This window comes from Gasterosteus aculeatus, chromosome 11, assembly GCF_964276395.1.
Source record: "Gasterosteus aculeatus chromosome 11, fGasAcu3.hap1.1, whole genome shotgun sequence".
Taxonomy (NCBI): Eukaryota; Metazoa; Chordata; class Actinopteri; order Perciformes; family Gasterosteidae; genus Gasterosteus; species Gasterosteus aculeatus.
Window position 1 is genome coordinate 12,505,467 of NC_135699.1, and position 20,258 is coordinate 12,525,724.

Genomic DNA, 20,258 nt, shown 5'->3' on the forward strand with positions numbered 1-20,258 from the left:
GCCTGCAGATACACTCAAGGTCACCTGCAATATTGAGTGAGTTTGGTGCAGGATCGCAGACAAGTATCTAAGTTTGACAGCATGACATCAGCGGTGACAAGCCCACCATGGGGCACGCGTGTCCCAGAGGATGCTGTGTTTTACAGGTGTGTGTGTGTGGTTTTCAAAGAAGGTGGGATGGTACAAGACGTTCACTCCGACAGCCACACACTTCTAAAAAGAGGCAACATGCTACACAGGATGATAATAACACAATGATACTGTAGGTTTGAGTACATAATAGTAATCAACACAAGCAAGGATTGGCTGATGTTCATGGGCATTCGGGGGAAACTATTATGAAAGAATTGATGGGAAACAACCTTCTGTAATAGGGAAATATAGACATTTTGAGTTTATCCAGATAATTGTTAAGCTCTGCGTGTTTTTTCCGACTCATTAACAAACATTACTTGTCAAAAACACTTCATTCGGTACTCTGTGTTATATGATCACAGAAAATAAGTCACTCGTTGAAGCAGGCGATGTTCTCAAACAATGAGGAAAACAGGATAGCAGTGAAGATAAAAAGAAGCAAACTGTATAACAAAATAGCATTTATTTGGTGTAAACTCTGCTTAAGTAAACTGACCACATCTTAATGTCTGGTGTATCCTAGACCTTTACACTTATTAAGCACTGTGCCACGGGACGTTCATAGTCTCACACAGGGCCTCACACAGGCAGGCACGAGCGCGGAGCATTGGATTAGTCGGTCTTTAAAGGGCATCGCATTTCAATTTGACAATGACGACTTCCAAAACTTTACTGTAGAGAGCAGCACAGAGGGGAAAACACGAGGGAATGACGCCGTAAGATGGAGCTTCGCTTTTGACCGCAAGAGAAAACAGAGACCCGGCTACCAAGACAGATTATCTTCAGTTTGTACAAGCTTATGGAGATATACGTCGTTAGGTCAGTTTAAAGTGAGGTTGGTAATCGTTTTGTTATATTTGATTTCTACCTCCAGACAAATGAAATGCTCCTGACAAAATATTGAAAAGAATCTGGCAACTGTTGCATGACTAATCCTCCAATTCAATCACTCATTTGGCCTTTCTCAAACGGCCATGTTTGTTGTTTTATGCAAGTTGTGATCATTTTGGGTGGGAGTGTGCCTTTGGAAGGAGGCCTAAAGAAACTCAGACTGGGTGACGTTCGCCCTCAATTCAGGGACTTTTGGAGCTACTTCTGCTGGCTGCATTGGAACAAATACTGGGCTGGGTTTTAGCTAAAAACATGCTCATGATAGTTTATCCGGATTACCAACCCTATCTTTAAGCTGTACACGCCTAAACATTCTGAAATTAGCAAGAATACTGTGAATAATGCAGTGCTTCCTTTTAGTAAATCAATCAACATGAGATTAAGGATAGAACTCTTCCTCATGCACGGTCTTTGTGTTCCACACAGAGATGCATGTCTATTTCTGGAACTATAAACCTTTGTTTCATAATCCAATCGCAGACGAGGCTCATATAAACTCTACAGTAATCAGCTACACAAGTCCCGTCCGGCCAAAATTCATCAGTTCATAGTTAGCATCCTCATGAATCATACAATGACAGTCTGAATCTCCACCTCCTCTGGGGACGTAATGACGTACTCCTCCTGCTGCACCATCTGCATTCCCTCCTCCACCGCTTCCTCCGTGGTAACCATAGTAACTGTCCCGTCCGCCGTCTCCACGGTGCCCGCCGTGGCCAGTAGCGTGCCGTCACTGATGGCGGAGGCCAGCGTCATGGCCACCTGCTCAGTGAGGCTCTCGGGTGTGGCGATGGTGATCGTGTCACCGCAGTCAGAGATGGATGCGCTCTCCTCGTCCATCGCCATGTTGCGCACAATGATCTGGTGGCTGCCTGTGCCGCCGGCGTTATGCGACTGGCTGACAATTTGCTGCACTACTTTCATGATATGGTTTCCCATCTGGCAGGGTTTCATATAAAAAAGGGAGGAGTTATAAATTAACAGATATACGATTAACACTGCATTAATCAATTCTGATTGGCATTCTACTGTCCTTTCATTACTTTAAAGCCTCTGCTATGAATCGCAGGCCGTTGCTATGGAAGCACTGCTTATTGACTACTGTCTTTAACAATAACTAAGATTTCTGCTAAAGAAAACTATCTTTTTTTTAAAATAAATTTGCGTAAAATGTGTGATTTATTTAGTAGTTGTGTGCTAAACTCACCTGTCAGGATTAATTTCTCAATCATGATTGCTGCACATTATCCATTACTTTTCTCACACGCTACACTCGTGACCACACGGATGTTCTTATTTTCGAAAGTGTATTTGTGTGTACCGACCTCATTTTGACTGTCTTGAATGAATGTAACCTCTTCCTTCACCTCCTCCTCAGTTTGAGTCTAGATGTGGGTACGAGAGAAGCAGAGCAAGTAAAATAAATGACAAACAATAGCTGGATCTAGCCATAAGAGCCTTGAAAGAAATAATTAAGACAATTAGTGAAATCTATGTCCTCTGCTAAAGAAATTAAAAATATACCCCTTGCCTTGACACTATTGATTGGGACTGAGGTGCTTGAACAAGATCCCAGTAAACTGCTACTCATGATTCACCCCTTTGCATCTTGAAGCCGTGGTACAAGGAAAAGAAACACAATTGCTCTAAATCCAGCTTGCCAGCGCCTCACCTTGATGATGTATTCCTGTGTGTCTGCCACCACAGAGGAGAACTCCACCAGGACAGCGTGAGGATCCTCTGACATGATGGCGGCTGTAGCGAGACTGTCTGCAGACTCTTTCTCCTCCGTTTCCACGTCCTGCTGCTCACAGAGATTGTCCTTCTGGCAACCTCCTGGTACAAATCATACGTTGTGTCATTATATTCATCTTTATCCGTACCGCGAATACTACTTTTCCGTGTATTGTCTTAGACCTTTCGCGCGCATGTGCCGATTGAGAGTCCCGTGCTCAGCAAAGCCTCGGGCACACTTTGGGCATTTGAAAGGCTTCTCTCCGGTGTGGTGGCGAATGTGTCGCACAAGGGAACCTTTCTCCCTGAAGCCTCTCAAGCAGAACTGACACACGTAAGGTTTATCGTTGCCGTGGGTCCGCTGATGCACCTGCAAGGCGTTCTAAGCAAGACAGAGCGGCGTGTTAGCAACAGCACTGCATCTCAGACCTCACAAAAACAATGAACGACGCGGTTACGGTTTCACAGCAAATACGTATATCTATAAAATAACCTTGGTCTTATATCCTTTGTTGCATCTGGCACAGCGGTAGGGTCTCTCATCCGAGTGCGCCCTCATGTGCTCTCGTACATGCCCGATGGTTTTGTACAGCTTGCCACACTCGCCACACTTGTACCTCCTCTCACTGAGGTGGACTTCCATGTGTTTCTTCAGCAGGTAACCAGTCAGGAATTCCTTGTGGCATAGTGTGCACCTGAAGGGCTTGTAACCTGCATAAAGAGAGTGCATACACAGAGAAGGATCAAGTATGTAACCATGGACCAACAAAAGGTTTCATAACTTCTGCATTCTTTTGTTGCAAGCCAATACAAAGGATTATAAAAGAGGAGAGTCTTCATTAATAGTTATGGACTTACCCGAGTGGCCCTTGACATGAAAGCGGAAGTAATTCAGTCCCTTGAAGGAGCGATTACAGTGCGGACATGTGTATAATTTAAAGGATGTTTGACTGACTCCATCACCTGCGTCCTTCAAAAGAAACACATGCGGACAATCAGGCATCAAAAAAATAAAAAATATGTGTGCAAATAATGATTGCAACATTGGAGCAAGCTCCGCTAACAACCAAGTCAATCATTTCCAGCACTGCAATCAGTCACACACCAATAACTCTGGGGAGAGTTACTGCTAAACACAGATCCAACTACTCAAAAACTGTCACTGTGGCAAAAAACGGGTTTCAACAGAGAGCAATGCGGTAAACGTACTAGTGCAGACGTGGTTACCTCTGTCTCCATCTCCACAAACTCTTCTTTCACCTGGATCTCAGTGACACCGTCGTCGTCGTCGTCGTCGTCGTCGTTGTCATCATCATCATCATCATCATTCTCATCCTCATCAGCATCCGGACAGTCGGAAACCACTTTATCTATTTCCTCAGGTGTCGGTGAGGTCTCCTCAACCACGGCTTCCCCTGGCGCCAGCGCAATGCCAGAATTGATGATTGCCTGGCAGATGAGGTTGTCGCCTGCTGCTGCAGCAGCAGCCAGAGCTTCGGCCTGAGACTGCTCTACCACGACCTGCTCAGATTCAGAGCCAGAGCAGGGAAAACAGAAGAGGATGTGTTAGAGTTGAAGGCACAAGCCTCTCCCGCTGAAACCCTTAACATTACTTATCCATTATCATTGCAAAGATGTACCAACAATGTCGGGATAGGTAAGCCCTAAATGTTCATTCTTTCTGTACTCACCTGTTGCTCCTGTGTGGTTCCATTCACCTCCATTGTGAAGTGAACCTGATGGAGAACCTCTTGGGAACCAGCCTCCACCACACTGACGACAGCAGTCTGAGCTTCAACCATCTCCTGCTCCTCCGGCTCCTCCACAACCACTACCTGATGCTGCTGAGCTGCCGCTGCAACGAGATCCTCTACGACCCCTGCACAATTCACACAGACCTGTCAGAGATTCCTTTCCCGCAGCTCAATGTGCAACACCATCAAGCTACCCCATTCGGTAAAGACTACGCACAGTATAACAGCCCCTGCAGTATGAATCAAACCTTTTTGTACTCCGTCTTTGCTGACCAAGATCTCCTTGTACTGAACAAAGCGGATTTTTTCTGTGCATGGTGTGAGGGCCTTAAGGTGTCTGGTGAGGGCACCTGACTCTCTGAAGGACTGACCACATAGGGTACAACGATAAGGCCGCTCATCTGCAAGAAAACAGGGAGACACTTGTGTTCATCCGGCTAAATGTGGACAAGACAACATCAATTTAAGACAAAAAATAGTGCCTGTTAACGGTCTGTACCGGTGTGACGGCGGTTGTGACGTATCAGGGAGCCTTTTGTGCGAAAGGAGGTCCCACATAGGTCACATGAGAAGTTCTTCTGGTCACTGTGAGTTTTCATGTGAGTCCTCAAGATGTTGGTCTGTTTGAAGAAAAATAAAAGAGTGTTTTACAAAGACAACACAGATTGTAATAAAAACCCTGCATTGTTGTATCATTCATGTAATCGATTTCTAACAATTACAAAAACATTTTCCAACAAAAGATTTATTTGATGACTTTTTGATCACTATTTGATGACTCACGGTTTTAAATGTCTTGTCACAAAGTTGGCAAATATAACGTCCCTCTTCTGTGACTTTGTAAACAGTCTTGTTTTCACTGTCAGCATTGTCAGATAAGGATCCTTCGGTCCCATCCGAGTGGTCGGTGACTTTCAGTGAAACAGTTTTGTTCCTGCGACCTCGACCCAACGTGTCTGTGGGAATAAACGATAAAATAACTATTCAGTCCAGCTGCTTATCTAAAATCGAACTGACATGTTGGAACGTTAAGAGATCAAATACTGATAAGGCAATCTATTTTCTACCTCGTTGTCTTTTTGCTAAACCCAGCTTCTCAAACGTGTGAATCTAGCGTTTTCTTTAGTCATACATGCCAGTAAACTATCACTGACTTTGGGCCGACATTGGGTTAAAACAAACAATTAGAGTAACTTGCATGTGGGAAATCATAAAAGGCATTTGTCAACAAACAAAATCACAACTTTGAAAATAAATATCCTGCAAATGACGTGCAGTCTTAACGTTGACCCACCAGGAGTAGTCTTCAAGGGATCATCAGAAGATGCAACTTCAGCGGTTTTCATCTCAGAAGAAGAACTTCCATTGGTAACCTGGCAACATAGAAATAAACATCTGTTCTCCCCATTCCGATGATGATGATGATGATGCTGTTTTCTGAATACTGTCCCAACCATCCCAGCTCACACCTCTTGACTGGCCTCCTGTGCCTCCACGCGTTTGCAGTTGTGTTGCAGCTTGTGCTGGATGAAAGCCTCCAGCGCCGAAAACTCGGACTGACAGCGCCCGCACTTGTGCACATCTTCATCTAAAAGCAAAGGGGCACACGGTTGAACACTACAGACCGGGAACAACGCCGTGAAGTGTCCGCGCTGCTAGCTACCGACCTATCTGAGGAAATGTGTAATTTATCCGAATTCTGCTGACTGGCTGGATTTCTAATCTGGGAGAAGCTGTGGCGACGAAGCTAATGTTGTTGCTAATGGCAGCTTAGCCGCTAGCAACATTTCATGCCGGAGGAAGTTAGCTAGGCCCAAACACAATATCGTAGACATACTTCAGTCTCGCTTCAGCTGGTCAGAGAGTTACCTTCATCTCCCAGCGTTGTCTGAATGGTGATCGTCTCGCTGCCGTCCGTCGTTTGCTCACTCTCAGTTTCTGCCGTATGATTATTTTCTACATTCATGTCGTTCGAATTCTCCGTCCCTGTCGCAACGCCGCTGCGAGGAGCGAAAACATGGCGGATTTACGACCTCGTAGTCATAACAACAAAAGGGCGCGTGCGCGTGTGTCTCTCATTCTTTAACCAAATGCTCCTTTTAACAATAACACAAAATGGACATGTTGAAAATGTTGTCTTGAACATTTTGGCACATATGTATATTCTTATAATTGATTTGATTGTTTTGATAGTGATAATGCATTTATATTTCCCCTTACTGTTAAAATATTCTTTATAAAATTATTTAATATTTGTGTGCACATGGTATACAGCAATGTATGTGAGTCAACAGCCTTCAGTTCAACATAGTGTGAGGTTTAAAAAAAATTGTTTTAATGCTGGCACTGCTATTTGTCTTGCAGGGTTACACGTGCTGAATGCTGCATTCTTGGTGCTATTTAAAATATATATTAATTGAAAAAAATAAAACATTTGTAAAGACAGTACTTAGTTTATAGGTTTGTATCACATGGAAAACTGGTTCCACTGGGTAAGAGCAATTGTTTGGACGTAATGGTGTTTGTCACTCGAGTCAAGGATAGCTTTTACGACACAATAGTAAACAACGAACACTTTACGGCCGTGAATATGGCTTCTGTCTTCAGCGGTGTGCTGCAGTTGACAGATCTCGACGATTTTATTACCCCCTCGCAGGTAGATTAACTATTTTAACATGCTGTAACACCGCTTCCATTAAAAAAAGGCAAATTAAAGCGAATGGTGAATTTCACTGTTAACCCAAACGTACTGAAATAGCGTGCAAGCTTAGGCTAATGTCACTAGCCTACCTGCTAACGTTAGCTGTCCCAGTCAGTCCTGCTGTTGGAACGAACAAATACTAAACAACCCAACCGGGGTTCAGGGTTCCGTTTGACCTTAAGTAGTGTAACGTTACCTGATCTACAAACGTTTGAAACTGTAAAAGTGTGCGACGCTTCTAGCTTGCTGTTAGCTTGCTGCTTCCGTTAGCACTGATGTAATCTCGGGGAAGAAGTAATGTTGCGTAATAACTGAGAAAATAACTTAAATGAATGTCTAGAAACGTTCTTGTGTTCCCTTCTTTTTCTGTTTTTTTTGTCTTGTATGTTATTAATGTTTACTTACCTTCCTTTGGTGTTGTTCGTTATAACCTACAGTGCTTTTCATGTTCATAGAGTTAATTAGAAGATAATGAGCATACAGGTGTGTCTCTTTTGCAGGAATGCGTCAAGCCTGTTAAAGTAGAGAAGAAACAAGGCAAATCTGTAGCCAAAATTCAAATAGAAGATGATGGCAGTTACGTCCAAGTCAATCAGGTGGGTGTCGCAACTTAATCTAAACCTGTGTGTGAAGTAAAAAATGCACCACTGTTTTGCCTCCAATTAATCCGCCTTCTGTTTTGCAGGATGGTGGGAAGCAGAAACTGGAGAAGGCGAAGATCACACTGAACGACTGTTTAGCCTGCAGTGGCTGTATCACCTCAGCCGAAAGCGTCCTCATCACTCAGCAGAGTCACCAAGAGCTCCTTAAAGTGCTGCTCAACAACAAGGTAGATTTATGTGTCTGAACACTCGTGCAGTATGTGTCTGGTTATGATCACTTCTACAGCTTTTCCCTACCTGCAGTCCAGCGCGACCGAGCAGAAGGTGGTGGTGGTGTCGGTGTCGCCGCAGTCCAGAGCCTCTCTCGCGGCCCGCTTTGACCTCAGCAGTGGCGAGGCGGGCAGGAGGCTTACCTCGTTCTTCAAAGGCCTCGGTGAGTGCAAGTGTTCCTTTTACTCTTGGAGGGTTGATTTAGACAAACACGGTCACTTCTGTTAGGGATTTAAGTCAGAAGTGCACCCCTAGTCATGGAATTATAATACGTGTAATAATGTTTAGTGTTAGAATTGTAGTTTGTGATGATAGATATTAGTTATTATATTAACATGTTAGATGAAGTGAATGCAATTTGAATCAAACACAATTTATAGTCATTTAAATCATACAAACACTGTACACATTAACATTCTGTCACAATGTGATGTTAAAACCTAGCCACGGATGCTAATTGCCGTCCTTTATGGATTTCTCCCAATTTTATCCCCAAAGAGTTTTTTTGGGAGTTTTTTCTCCTGTCAGGTAGTAAATGAACAACTTAATGTAAGGCAGCCGACTGAGGCAAATGTCTTGAGTGTTGGACCACATGAACTGTCTTCGATCTTATGATGAAGTGTGATGAACGGTGATCATTAATGATGTGTTGTAATTAAGGTGTACTAGTTATAAGATGAAGACTTAAACTATGCATGCTTTGTTTTATTCCCTCATTGAGGTATAAAGCCAAATGTATCTACATTGAATGCGTTGGAATGTGAGGGACATATAGGACAGAGAGGTTCAGGTTACAGCTGCAGCTTCACACCTTGATGTGAAGGGGACAATGAAGGAGGAGACACTTTGAAGGAGAAGCCAATGACATTCAAATGCACCAAAGAAGACACACCTCAAGAGTTCTTAAAGGACCAAAGCGGGGAAAGGACTGTTAGAATTTTCCTGCAGCCGCTTTGATAAGTCGCTTTAGACTTGCTCAGAGGATTCTCTATTTCGCAAAATATTTTACTGTTCGCTTTGTATTTCACTTTGTAATTGTATTCCTTATAACGTTGCTTAGTTATGAAATACTTTTTGATTTTTGAATTTAAGCAAGCTGACTCTTGATGGTCTCTTGATTTTTCGTTTCCAGCCGGGACGAGAACAAAGGAGTGAGGCCTCCCTCGAGAGCTTTCTGAAACCCTAACACTTCTGAAGAAGGTCATCCTTTATTGCAGGGGTTCACCACGTGTTTGAAACAAGCTTCAGTCGTACCTTCAGCCTGCTAGAGAGCCAGAGGGAGTTTGTGGAGCGTTTCCAGAGGAAGGAGCAGGACAGCAAGAGTCTGCCCATGCTGACATCGGCCTGTCCAGGTATCTCTCCTGTTTTCCATTCAGCTCTCTACCGAATACGCTTTCAGTGCCTTTTTTTTTAACTGTAGACTTATTTTTTTATTCTTCCAATGTGAAGTTTCATGGACCCAAATTAATTCTATTTGTTATGATTTCAGTGTAAGTTCAAACACATCTCCCACTGCATGTGTGTGTGTGTGTGTGTGTGTGTGTGTGTGTGTGTGTGTGTGTGTGTGATTTGCTCAGGTTGGATTTGCTATGCAGAGAAGACCCACGGGGAGTTTGTTCTTCCTTACATTAGTACCACTCGCTCTCCCCAGCAGATGATGGGTTCCCTAGTTAAAGGCTATTTTGCTGAACAACAGGTACTGTACATCAGATATGGCATATATATGGCATATATATCTATCCACATACTGCTTTTAGATAATATAAAGAGTTGTTCATTGCCTGTGTGGTGTCAGGGGCTGAGTCCACAGCAGATCTACCATGTAGCAGTAATGCCCTGCTTTGACAAGAAACTGGAGGCCTCGAGGCCGGACTTCTACCTGGACGAAGCTGAGACTCGAGAAGTGGACTGTGTTATCACATCTGGTACAGTAACAACTGTTACAATGCTCTTTGTTGACATAAACCTGGTGTGTCATTTCTTTTATACTTTTCTCGTGTTGTTCCTCACGTCTCGCATAGGAGAGGTTCAGAAAATGCTGGAGGAGAAAAATGTGTCCCTCAACGATGTGGAACCTGCACCCTTAGACACATTGTGAGTTTGTTTTCGTCAGCGCAATTGCCGAAGGAATAGATAAACTCCCACGCTGAATGTTATTCTTGACCCAGGTTCAGCAGTGTGAGTGAAGATGAGTTCCTGAAGCATTCTGGGAGCGGGTCGGGGGGTTACCTCCATCACGTCTTCACTTATGCAGCCAAGCAGTTGTTTGGAGAGGAAGTGAAGGAGCTGACCTATAAGACCCTGCGGTGAGTCTGCCTCTGCTTTAAGAAGCTTGGCTGCTTTGTGGTAACTTAGGGGAACAGCCAAGCTTGAGTTGGGAAAACCTTAATTTTTTAGAAAGCTCTACGTAGGCTAAGAGGAAGCGTCGATGATCTGCCGTATGCAAGCTATCCAACCTCAAACCCTCTGTTACAGGAATAAAGACTTCCAGGAAGTGACTCTAGAGAAAGACGGAGTTGTCCTGTTGTCCTTTGCTTCCACATACGGCTTCCGCAACATCCAGAACCTGGTGCAGAAACTCAAGAGAGGGAAGTCTCCATACCACTTTGTGGAAGTTATGGCCTGTCCAGCAGGTAAATGGAAATATGCAGAGACAAACCTTCCCTGTACGGGTGCTGTTACTCACTGTTACTATTTGCTTCATTGCTCAAGATCATATTTTGAGTTGTTTGAATTCAATATATTTTATGTTTTTAATTCTTTGATAACTGACAAGCACAACTTGCATACAGGTCTCACCAGCACTTAGTAAATTGATGTTTGCAAGTAAAATAATAAGCAATAATTCGAGAATGCTTCTTCGTGCCTCCTGTTCATATTCAGGCTGTTTAAATGGTGGTGGACAGGTGAAGCCGCTACCCGGTCAGAACCCCAAGGAGCTTCTCCAGAAGGTTGAGGAGCTCTACATGGCAGAGCGCCCCCTGTCGCCAGAAGACGACACCCGCGTGGCCGAGCTGTATCAGTCGTGGCTCCACACTGTTGGGGAGGACAGAGCCAAGGAGCTGCTGCACACTCGCTACCACACCGTGGAGAAGATGACAAACGGACTCACTATGAAGTGGTGAAGAAAGATTTTGCCGCAAACCATCAATCTGAGAGAATATCCGTAAACACGGATAGCTGAACCGTCCAAATGTGCGAAGTCTGACTAAGCGTGTCTCTTCGGAGGGAAGTGTTATGTACGAGCTGGTTTGACGAACAACTTTTTATGACTGTCCTGACAAATTGTTCATCATTTTTGTGGCATCTATTACACTGAAAATGTTAACTGAAATCACACACGCAAAAGGAATCATTACTTGTTTATCTAACCTTCTGTATATTCACAAATAAAGACTATATTTAATTGTAGCTGCTGGTTTTGGACATTTTGAAAAGACATATGTCAAACAGAATATCGATCAGACTCATCTCTTATTAAATCACTTTTTACTTTGATGTTTTATTATAAACTATTTCAATTCATGATAATGCAAACTGTTACTTCAACCATAACACAATTTATCCAACTCCTATTTCAAAATATAGTGTATATAAGACAGCGTTATACACAAATTAACTTAAATTGCATTTATGGTAAAATCAAGTGTGAGTTGAGAGAGTCAAACTGCGAAGTGATAAATTCCGGTATGCCTGAAATGAAATGATTAGAAAGCAAAGTAAAATGTCCTGGCAGTGATCAGGCAGAAAATAATACAAGAATACAATTGCACCGCCAATACAAATTATGAAGGAAGTTGCTTTATTTTTTTCGCAGAACAGTTATTTAAAGCATGACCTACACAAAGTTACAGTTGTGGATTTAGTTTGTACAATTTTTAGTTATTTCATTTTTGGAATATTTAATGAAGCATTCAGCCAGGAAAAATCCAGATTTTAGAAACCGCTGTTCAATATGGAAAAACAAACTCACCTTTCGCAAAACGGTAGAGTATTCATTTAGAGTATTTCTACAGCAACGAGCAATTAATTTAAAGTGACGGGTATACACATTTGGAGTACTCAAAACGCTACAAGCACCAAAACAAAATATTAATACATTGTTTTCAAATGACTCAAATTACAATATTTAAAAGACTTTGTTTTATCCTTATCCAGCTGCGACGCCCGGATTATATTTATTTGACTTTGCTATCGGACAGACGGGGAAGTTACCGCACCAACGACTCAAGACATTTTAATCGAGCCGGAACGATCACCAGGGAGGTTTTTCAAATGGTGTTCTCTTCATAGATTTTTATCATTACAATTCATTCTTCGCAGTATTTTCTTAAAAAAAAAAAAAAAAAAAACGAACATGGATTCACAAATAGATTTAAATGCAGGTTCAAATTACTTTACTGCAACTGAATGCTTTTTTATGCATCGTTGCATCGAAGCCTACAATTAAAATCTCTTTATACTCACTACTTTTACACCCACACATTTAATTTACTTCGGGTACGATTTGGAGAAAAAGAAAAAACCTTATTTCTACTCACTACAAAAATTGTATTGCTTTTTCCATGGACAGCAGTCAATATTTGAAAGTTCCCAATGCTCTAAAATAAAAAAATAACACCCCCAAGCAAATATGAAAACAAGGAGATTGGTGTCATTGGTATGAATCCTTACAGAAAAAGAAATAATTTATCAAATTTACAGATTTCTTTACATATATCATTACAATTGTTGATCAAGCCACTCTCAATTGTAACATTTTTACATTGTATTTTATAAATTAATTCTCACTTTCAAACTCAAGATTTGCAGATTAACAAATGAATTTCTCATGTAAAGCATTAAATTGTATTCCCTGAAACTATCACCACCAAGATCAAAACAAACCAAATCCAACTAAAACAAGTTTAAAGCCATTGTGATCTGATCATACAAAGAAAAAGAATTATGCCTTGACTTAAAGTGAACATAGAAGATTTATCTAAAGCGGCTTTGAAGATGAAATCCAGATATATTTCGTTGTACACCGTTAACAGCTCAAAGAGTTGTAAGCAGTTAAGAAACGAGAATTCACTGGCAATCACTCCTTGGGCACCCGAAAGCCATCTTTTTCTTTCCGGAGACTTCTCATGGTTTCAATGGAGGAAGTCTGCTTCACGTGGTCTTGCACAGACTTCTCTCTGAATTAGACAGCAAGGAATACAGCTGTGAATACCTCTAAACAAGCCACACGTATACCCAAATATAATGAATGATGAATATTAAATCATGCGGTACATACTTGACTCTCATAAAGGGGTTAAATGTGAATTCCTCTGCCAGAGTGGATGGAATGGTCGGTTCTCCATTGCTGCATTTCTCCTACGGAGAAGAAAACATACAGACTCAAAGCTTTCGCTTTCCGAGGCTGATCAACTGGTGGAGGAAATGAATGATTGGGTAGGACACATCGATGGAATACCTTTGCCCATGCCAGCTTTTTCTGAATGTCTTCATTGTCTGGTTCCACGTGACGTGCAAACTTCAGGTTGCTGACAGTGTACTCGTGGCCGCAATAAACACGCTTAAAAACACAAACACACTGTGGTTAGTCAGTCTGACACACCATTTTGGTATAATTCATCAGAAAAGGACATTTTTCAATAGTCACTGGAAAATGTTTTAGACAAACTATTTAGTCTCATCTCAATTAGATTCCCGCTCAAATCTTCTGTAAATTACTTCCAAGGCGCGTTTTGCCTTTCATTAATAACCCTTTTAAATTTACCGTTTCAGGGGGCAGGCCTCCCAGAATGTCTATCAAGGCTTTGTGCATCTGCTCTGCTGTACCCTCGAAGAATTTACCACAACCAGCCACGAACAGTGTGTCCCCTGCATTGGAATAAAAACGAGCGGCATAAAGACATTTAGAGGTCACACTTGACAGATGTAATGGTCAAGCTTGACGGATTCTAAGTGAGAATCAATTGTCTCCTGTGTTTCTGATATGATGCCATCAGTCCAACCTGTGAAAACGGCTGGCGGCTCAGTGCTTTTATCCTTTGTCACGTAGTAACAGATGTGACCAGTTGTGTGACACGGTGTGAACAGGCATTTGATATTGAGTGATCCAACCTGGAAAAGAACGACAACCAGGGAGCGAACGTCATCATTTGATTCTTATTTCTTGGTTGTTAACAGCTGGATGGTCCTACCTTCAGATTGTTGGAGTGAGAGACTTTCTTTGTAATGGCATCGACTCGGTCATCTCCTCCGTAGACCCGCAGTCCTGGCATCAGCTTTAACATCTTCTCATTTCCACCCGCGTGATCCCTGAGGAGAGAAACTGGTCAGTATGTTGTAATATCAGCGGAAGGGTAAGTTTGTGCAGACATGATGGTTTCTTAGCATACTGGGATTTTTAGCGCTTATGAATACAGTAAACCAATGCCAATGAATATGTGAAAACTTTAGCTTAACTTGAAGCTTACCAGTGGTGATGAGTGGTCAAAACGGTTGTGAGTTTTACGCCGTGCTTCCTCACAGCTTCCACAACCTGTAGAAAGCACAAAAAACTGGAATGGAATTCAGATGCAATTTATAAAGAAAAACTGCATTATATTTGCTGTGTATAATTTTTTATTGTATTATATCGTAGGCCATTAAAAAAAAGTACAATTAGTAAGCTTTGGAGTAAAGCGGTGACTCTCTGAACTTATGGGGGGGATGTGACAATACATACTGCAAGATGAGGTGATCCTGTATAAACATGCATTCCAGTCATTTTCATTATCAAGAAACTGAATAGATCTTTATATTGAAAGTGCTTTATCCGTAGTAGTGCCCTTCCCTACCACATATCATCTTATTAATTGATCACGTATTTTGTGGCTGGAATATTAATCTGTGCAGGAACTCGTACTGTTAAAAAAATGGAAATATTTTGGAATCATACTACATCCATTTACTACGACGCACGGACCTTTATTGGCTCCACGGGGTCGACAATAGCGGCTTCCCTGGTGTCCACGTCGATCAGGAGGTACATGTAGTTGTCAGTGAGTGCTGGGAGAAGTTTAACCCTCATGTTTGATTGTTCCACCAGGGAGGATTTCCTCACTGCGCTGTGAAGGAGGACCGCCGCCTGGGCCTGGAGTTCCACAGGTGCTTCATGAGAAGACGCAAGTCAACGTTTAGTGAATGAATGATAGTATGACATCATTCATTTTCTTCCTATAGAATTGACCTGTGGTTTTAAAGACCAGGAGAAAACATCAGTGGACGCATTAAACAGTAGCCATTGGCAGGACACGTATTTATCCATTTAGTTAACACGTCAACAACATAAAAGTAAACAACGTTAGCTCTCATGCTAAGTTAAAATTACGTTTAGTCAACTTGCGTTAGCTAATATAGCTGACTCATCGATCTAACCTCAACTGGTCTGTGAAGTGGATTGTGTAACTCAATCGGGCAGATATTTGCTCAGACAGGCCAGCTGGGTCCCCCCCGTCCTCTCAAGACACAACCCAACTCAAAAAAACATAGCGCGCATAACGTCAAATGTAACGTAACGTTAACTAACGTTACACAAGCTAACATGCTAAACTGGATGATAGCTTGATGGAAGACAGTGGTGACGTACCAAATTTGAAGGCTGTCGCGGCTCCGAGGAGAGTGCAGGCACTCCCCACCAGTGACCTGAATAACATCGCAACAGCTCGTACAATCCTTATCACGTTCGCGTAAACCAACAAAGTTTGGTTGTGTAGTTCCGCATGCGTCCCTTCTTCACCCGGGTCCCGACAGGCTCCACCAATCGAGTCTGGCGGAGCAGATCGCCTTTAAATTGTTTGATAAATCGAGTATATTTTTTTACATCGAAGAATCCATAATAATAAAATAAGCTACGCGCGAGGGGAACTTATTTAATCGTTTATTTTACAATATTAATATATTAAATATAACAACCGCGATCCGTTGGATTTGCGTTTTTTAACTCGCGGTTTGTCCGTTCGGGCTTGCCGTAGGTCAACGATCTCTCGGTTTTGTGGGATCGGTCAAAGTTTAGTGGAACTGGTGCAGACGGCGTCCGAGCCGCCGGCAGCCTCCACGTCCTCCGCAATGACGGCGCGAAACATAACTCGATTCTGGGAATGGGGGAGGAAGATCATCTGCGTCGGGAGAAACTACGCGGACCACGCCAAAGAACTGAAAAATGCGATTCCCACGGAGCCAATCCTGTTCCTGAAGCCGCCTTCCGCGTACGTGAGGGAGGGCTCCTCCATCCTGGTGCCGCGGTACTCCAGCGACCTGCACCACGAAGTGGAGCTGGGGGTGGTCATCGGCAAAGGGGGCACGGCCATCCCGCAGTCCGCCGCCATGGAGCACGTCGCGGGCTACGCTCTGTGCTTGGACATGACGGCCCGGGACGTCCAGGACGTCTGCAAGTCCAAGGGTCTCCCCTGGACCAGGGCTAAAGCTTTCGACACCTCCTGTCCCATCAGCGAGTTCATCCCCAAAGAGCGCATCCCCGACCCGGGGAACGTGAAGCTGTGGCTGAAGGTCAACGACCAGCTGCGGCAGGACGGTTGCACCTCCCAGATGATTTTCTCCATCCCGTATCTCATCAGCTACATCAGCAAGTTCATCACCCTGGAGGAGGGGGATCTGATCCTGACCGGGACCCCTAAAGGAGTCTCCGCCGTGCAGCAGCACGATGAGCTGCAGGCTGGCATCGAGGACGTGGTCACCATGAGCTTCAGGGTGGACAGACAAGACCAGTAGTGGAAACAAAATACACCGATGAGGAAGAAAAGAGATTGTGTCTTTACTTGTGTCTTCGCTAAATTACATTTAATTATCCTAAATGTAGTTGCACATGTGTACCAGCAGGCGGCAGCATCGGGCCACCAACGCCATATTTCTGACGCCGCCTTGTACAATGTGTGAGAAAATGAACAAAACACAATAATTCATCACCCATTGTCCCTGTCCTTGTTTCCAATCAGCAGCAGCAAGTATATGATGCGTAATATGTTGTAAAATCATATTAATAAAATTCCAACTATTAGTTTTAATTATTGGTGACAGAATTAACTGTCAGTGTTTTATTATATATAACGTTAATTACATTATTAATAATTATAATGCGTTATTATTTTGAAGTAGCTAGAGCTAACTGTAGCCACGTTATATGCTGTATTTACCAACTTAAATGCAGTGGACGAAGACATACTCAGATCTTTTACATAACAAATGTACAAATAGTCCTTTATAGGTAATAGTCCTTTCACAGCAAAACCGAATGTGTAGAACACCTTAATGTTGCAGCCGCCGGCTGGTAAATATGGAGTTTATTTACTGTTTTTTTTAAGCTGTGGTGTGGCTAAATAGTGTATAATTTTTCACTTATCAAGTTTCAATGTTTCTGAATCTGCCAAGTTAGTAACTACAGCTGAAAATAAATGTAGTGGATTATATAGAGCAAAAAATGAAAGGAAATGCAAGAACCAACAAATTAAATTAAGTACCAATTTTTCTAAAAATACCCGGTAAAAGCCCATCAATCATATCCAAATTGCAACGATGAAAGAAAGTTAGAGGTATTGTCCAAAGATACATTGTTAGTCTAAACAAATAACAAATATCTATAGCATTTGGAACTTCTCATACTACACTGTGCTTTTGCTATCGTGTGCACTCTGATTTAATGTGGGCTTACCTTCAGGAGCTTAAATGTGGACAGAGTTTATCCCGGACCATTTCCAGTTGAGGAAATAGTCATGTTTGTGAGGGGGTTTAAAGCACTGCGGGTTTGGCTCCGGCTTCATGTGGTCATTGGTGAATTTGGAACACATTTAGCTGCCTGTTGGATTAGCTGAGATGACTTTTCTCCAGAGGGTTTGAAGTAGAACATTTTGGTATTATTCTGCGATGGCACATTGAACCCCGTTGCCTCTTCAGTCAACGACGTCTGGTTTGCCTTCAAGAATCCAACGTTCCACATCGAGGAGACTCCCCTCGCCAACACCGTTTAATGCAACTGCGTTTTCTGTTCATCCAGTGTAATTATGACTTTCTGGCTAAGTACCTTCATCATAACCACATTCTTCCCGGACTGTTTAACATCTGTTCCAGGTTCAATTACAATTCTCCCACGGGCTTCTCTGTTTTCAGGATCAATCAGAGCCCCCATCAACCTGTCCCGGGCCAGTCTGCCCGAAACCCGACTCGACTGCGCGCATCATCTTCGCACACCTGTGAGGCATGTTATCTCCAAGCCTGGCAGGACAGCGGGCCCCTGGCCCTCGAGGGACCCCCCCCTCCCCGGGGGCCGTGCGTGTCCATCATCAGAGCAGTTATGACAGATTCAATTAGATCGGGGATCTGGGAAGTGCAGTCGTGGCCTGTAAGAGCACTTGCCGTCTTTTATGAGAGGTGAGTCATGCTGTTCATTGTCCCCGCGTGACGCCGTTACTCCCTCAGAGGTCCTAACGACGGCTTCAAAGCCCGCGCTCAGCTCTGGTTTGGCGTTCCCCACGTGAAGCGGGACGTTGTCACGGAGCGAGAGTGCCCGAGGTTTAGTTGACGCTTTCGAGGCAGAGGGGATTGGGTGGAGACCAGTTGGACAAGTCTTCCGATCCAACGTATTCCAACAGCGGTGTCACCTGTGGCCTGAAATTTGTTTTTATCTGGGGGCCGAATGGGGTGAAATGTCTCAACCAATATTGGACAGATTTAAATTCCGTTCGCCGAGCACATTTACGTCACCCGGGGGGGGGGGGGGGGGGGGGAAATTGTAATCACGTTGGGCATCTGCTGACTTTTCATCTGGCCGTCGGGTCAATATTTAAAGTCGTCCAATAGCTCGGTTTACGAGTTCTCGCTCAGCGAATGGCTTTTCGATAATGTGAGCGGACGCATTGGAGACGTTGAATTCGAGACTACTTTTATACCTTTTACTGCAACACGCCACATGTGACGCATCGCCGTTTAACCATCTCACAGCGACCGGCAGGTCAACGGCAGGTTTACTGCAGAGGTATCTATCCTGCTCCTGGTCAGGTCTCTTGAATAAAAACAACTTGTGCGTTGAGCATGCACACCCGGTCCATATCAATCCAGAGGTGTTTATATTAAAAAACAGGGAAATGGAAACATTCAACAGTGCACTGCCACAATATACCGTCCCCGAATAAGCGGAAGACGTTTGAAGATTAAAGCACCGGCTCTTGATGTGAAATGTATGGAGAGAAGGTTCAACATGTGAAAATTATTTACAACTTGGCTGTGTGTGTGTGTGTGTGTGTGTGTGTGTGTGTGTGTGTGTGTGTGTGTGTGTGTGTGTGTGTGTGTGTGTGTGTGGGTGTGTGTTCAGAAAAGCATCATCCTCGCCGCACTTTGCGTGCGTCACGTACGCACCAGACGGAGCTGTGGTCTGGCCATTTTTAGAAAAAAGGAGAACACCAACACATATAAAGATCAGAAGGGTTGAGACAGACAAGATGTCCATATCGCATCATAAAGACGCACTCTAACGAGTCCAATCGATCGCATTTCCTTTTCGAGAGAGGCAAAAAGGCCACTGTGTATCTTTTTATATTTGCAATGAATCCCTCGAGCCAGTTCAAGGGCTGGTTACACTGCCAACATTGCCCTCCACCTGCACCTTCAAACAAAACGTTAACGCACGTCGATGAAAGGGGCTGGTTAAAGCCTGGCGCTGGTGTGTCTGCAAGTAAAGAATTACAGTGCATTTAATGAATCGTTCTCATGCAGAATGAACAAGTGGGTGGCTGGGGATGAATAATAACAGAACCAATTTATTATAAGCCGAACGTAAGGGCTGTAATTCATTTAGATTAATAATGAACGGGGTCTTTAGCAAAATGAAATGAAATCATGCACGAAGACCAGGTGTGAGCCCCTTTCATTCCCCGTTCAGTGATGGACTGCTCGCAGTGCGTTAACGTTTTGTTTGAAGGTGCAGGTGGACAGCAAAGTGGGCAGTGTAACATGAAACATGCTGTAGGTTTAACAGCAAAGAAGCAGCATTTCTTAGTGTGAAAGGCTTTCGTCATTTGGATGCAAGCTTCTGTACAAACTTTGATTGTCAAAGTTAAAAAACTAGAAAAAAAAACTAGCTCGAATTTTGTTGGCTAAAATGAAAACAGAAGTATGTGCTGAAAT

At 43.3% G+C, this 20,258-nt stretch overlaps 4 protein-coding genes across 7 annotated transcripts; 2 read left to right on the top strand and 2 right to left on the bottom strand.

Annotated features, from left to right (window-relative positions):
- Nucleotides 1–579: 579 nt before the first annotated feature.
- Nucleotides 580–7,484, bottom strand: e4f1 (E4F transcription factor 1). 4 transcript variants are annotated; one of them, XM_078083845.1, is made up of 15 exons: nucleotides 7,305–7,484; nucleotides 6,384–6,514; nucleotides 5,984–6,102; nucleotides 5,809–5,887; nucleotides 5,298–5,470; nucleotides 5,014–5,134; nucleotides 4,763–4,915; nucleotides 4,452–4,639; nucleotides 3,988–4,281; nucleotides 3,619–3,730; nucleotides 3,254–3,471; nucleotides 2,944–3,142; nucleotides 2,699–2,862; nucleotides 2,352–2,411; nucleotides 580–1,965 (listed from the first exon to the last, which is right to left on the bottom strand). In XM_078083845.1, exons 2-15 carry the CDS (start codon nucleotides 6,478–6,480, stop codon nucleotides 1,594–1,596), a joined length of 2,349 nt encoding a protein of 782 aa, XP_077939971.1. In that variant the 5' UTR covers nucleotides 6,481–6,514; nucleotides 7,305–7,484; the 3' UTR covers nucleotides 580–1,593. The 4 variants fall into 4 exon arrangements, with proteins under 4 accessions (XP_077939971.1, XP_040047234.2, XP_077939972.1 ...); XM_040191300.2 differs by lacking the exon at nucleotides 7,305–7,484 and having other exon boundaries at nucleotides 6,384–6,590; XM_078083846.1 differs by lacking the exon at nucleotides 7,305–7,484 and having other exon boundaries at nucleotides 4,021–4,281; nucleotides 6,384–6,567.
- narfl (nuclear prelamin A recognition factor-like) lies at nucleotides 6,968–11,498 on the top strand. The gene is made up of 11 exons (XM_040191303.2): nucleotides 6,968–7,170; nucleotides 7,716–7,811; nucleotides 7,901–8,044; nucleotides 8,121–8,250; nucleotides 9,305–9,439; nucleotides 9,665–9,783; nucleotides 9,883–10,012; nucleotides 10,109–10,181; nucleotides 10,256–10,393; nucleotides 10,563–10,720; nucleotides 10,971–11,498. The coding sequence occupies exons 1-11, from the start codon at nucleotides 7,030–7,032 to the stop codon at nucleotides 11,210–11,212; spliced, it is 1,506 nt and encodes a 501-aa protein (XP_040047237.2). The 5' UTR covers nucleotides 6,968–7,029; the 3' UTR covers nucleotides 11,213–11,498.
- A 374-nt stretch (nucleotides 11,499–11,872) lies between these two features.
- On the bottom strand, nucleotides 11,873–16,068 carry hagh (hydroxyacylglutathione hydrolase). The gene is made up of 9 exons (XM_040191306.2): nucleotides 15,712–16,068; nucleotides 15,049–15,233; nucleotides 14,558–14,622; nucleotides 14,282–14,399; nucleotides 14,093–14,201; nucleotides 13,855–13,958; nucleotides 13,549–13,650; nucleotides 13,369–13,448; nucleotides 11,873–13,267 (listed from the first exon to the last, which is right to left on the bottom strand). The coding sequence occupies exons 1-9, from the start codon at nucleotides 15,776–15,778 to the stop codon at nucleotides 13,168–13,170; spliced, it is 930 nt and encodes a 309-aa protein (XP_040047240.2). The 5' UTR covers nucleotides 15,779–16,068; the 3' UTR covers nucleotides 11,873–13,167.
- Nucleotides 16,069–16,190: 122 nt separating this feature from the next.
- On the top strand, nucleotides 16,191–17,146 carry fahd1 (fumarylacetoacetate hydrolase domain containing 1). Its single transcript, XM_040191310.2, has one exon. The coding sequence runs from the start codon at nucleotides 16,191–16,193 to the stop codon at nucleotides 16,851–16,853; it is 663 nt and encodes a 220-aa protein (XP_040047244.1). The 3' UTR covers nucleotides 16,854–17,146.
- The last annotated feature ends 3,112 nt before the right edge of the window (nucleotides 17,147–20,258 follow it).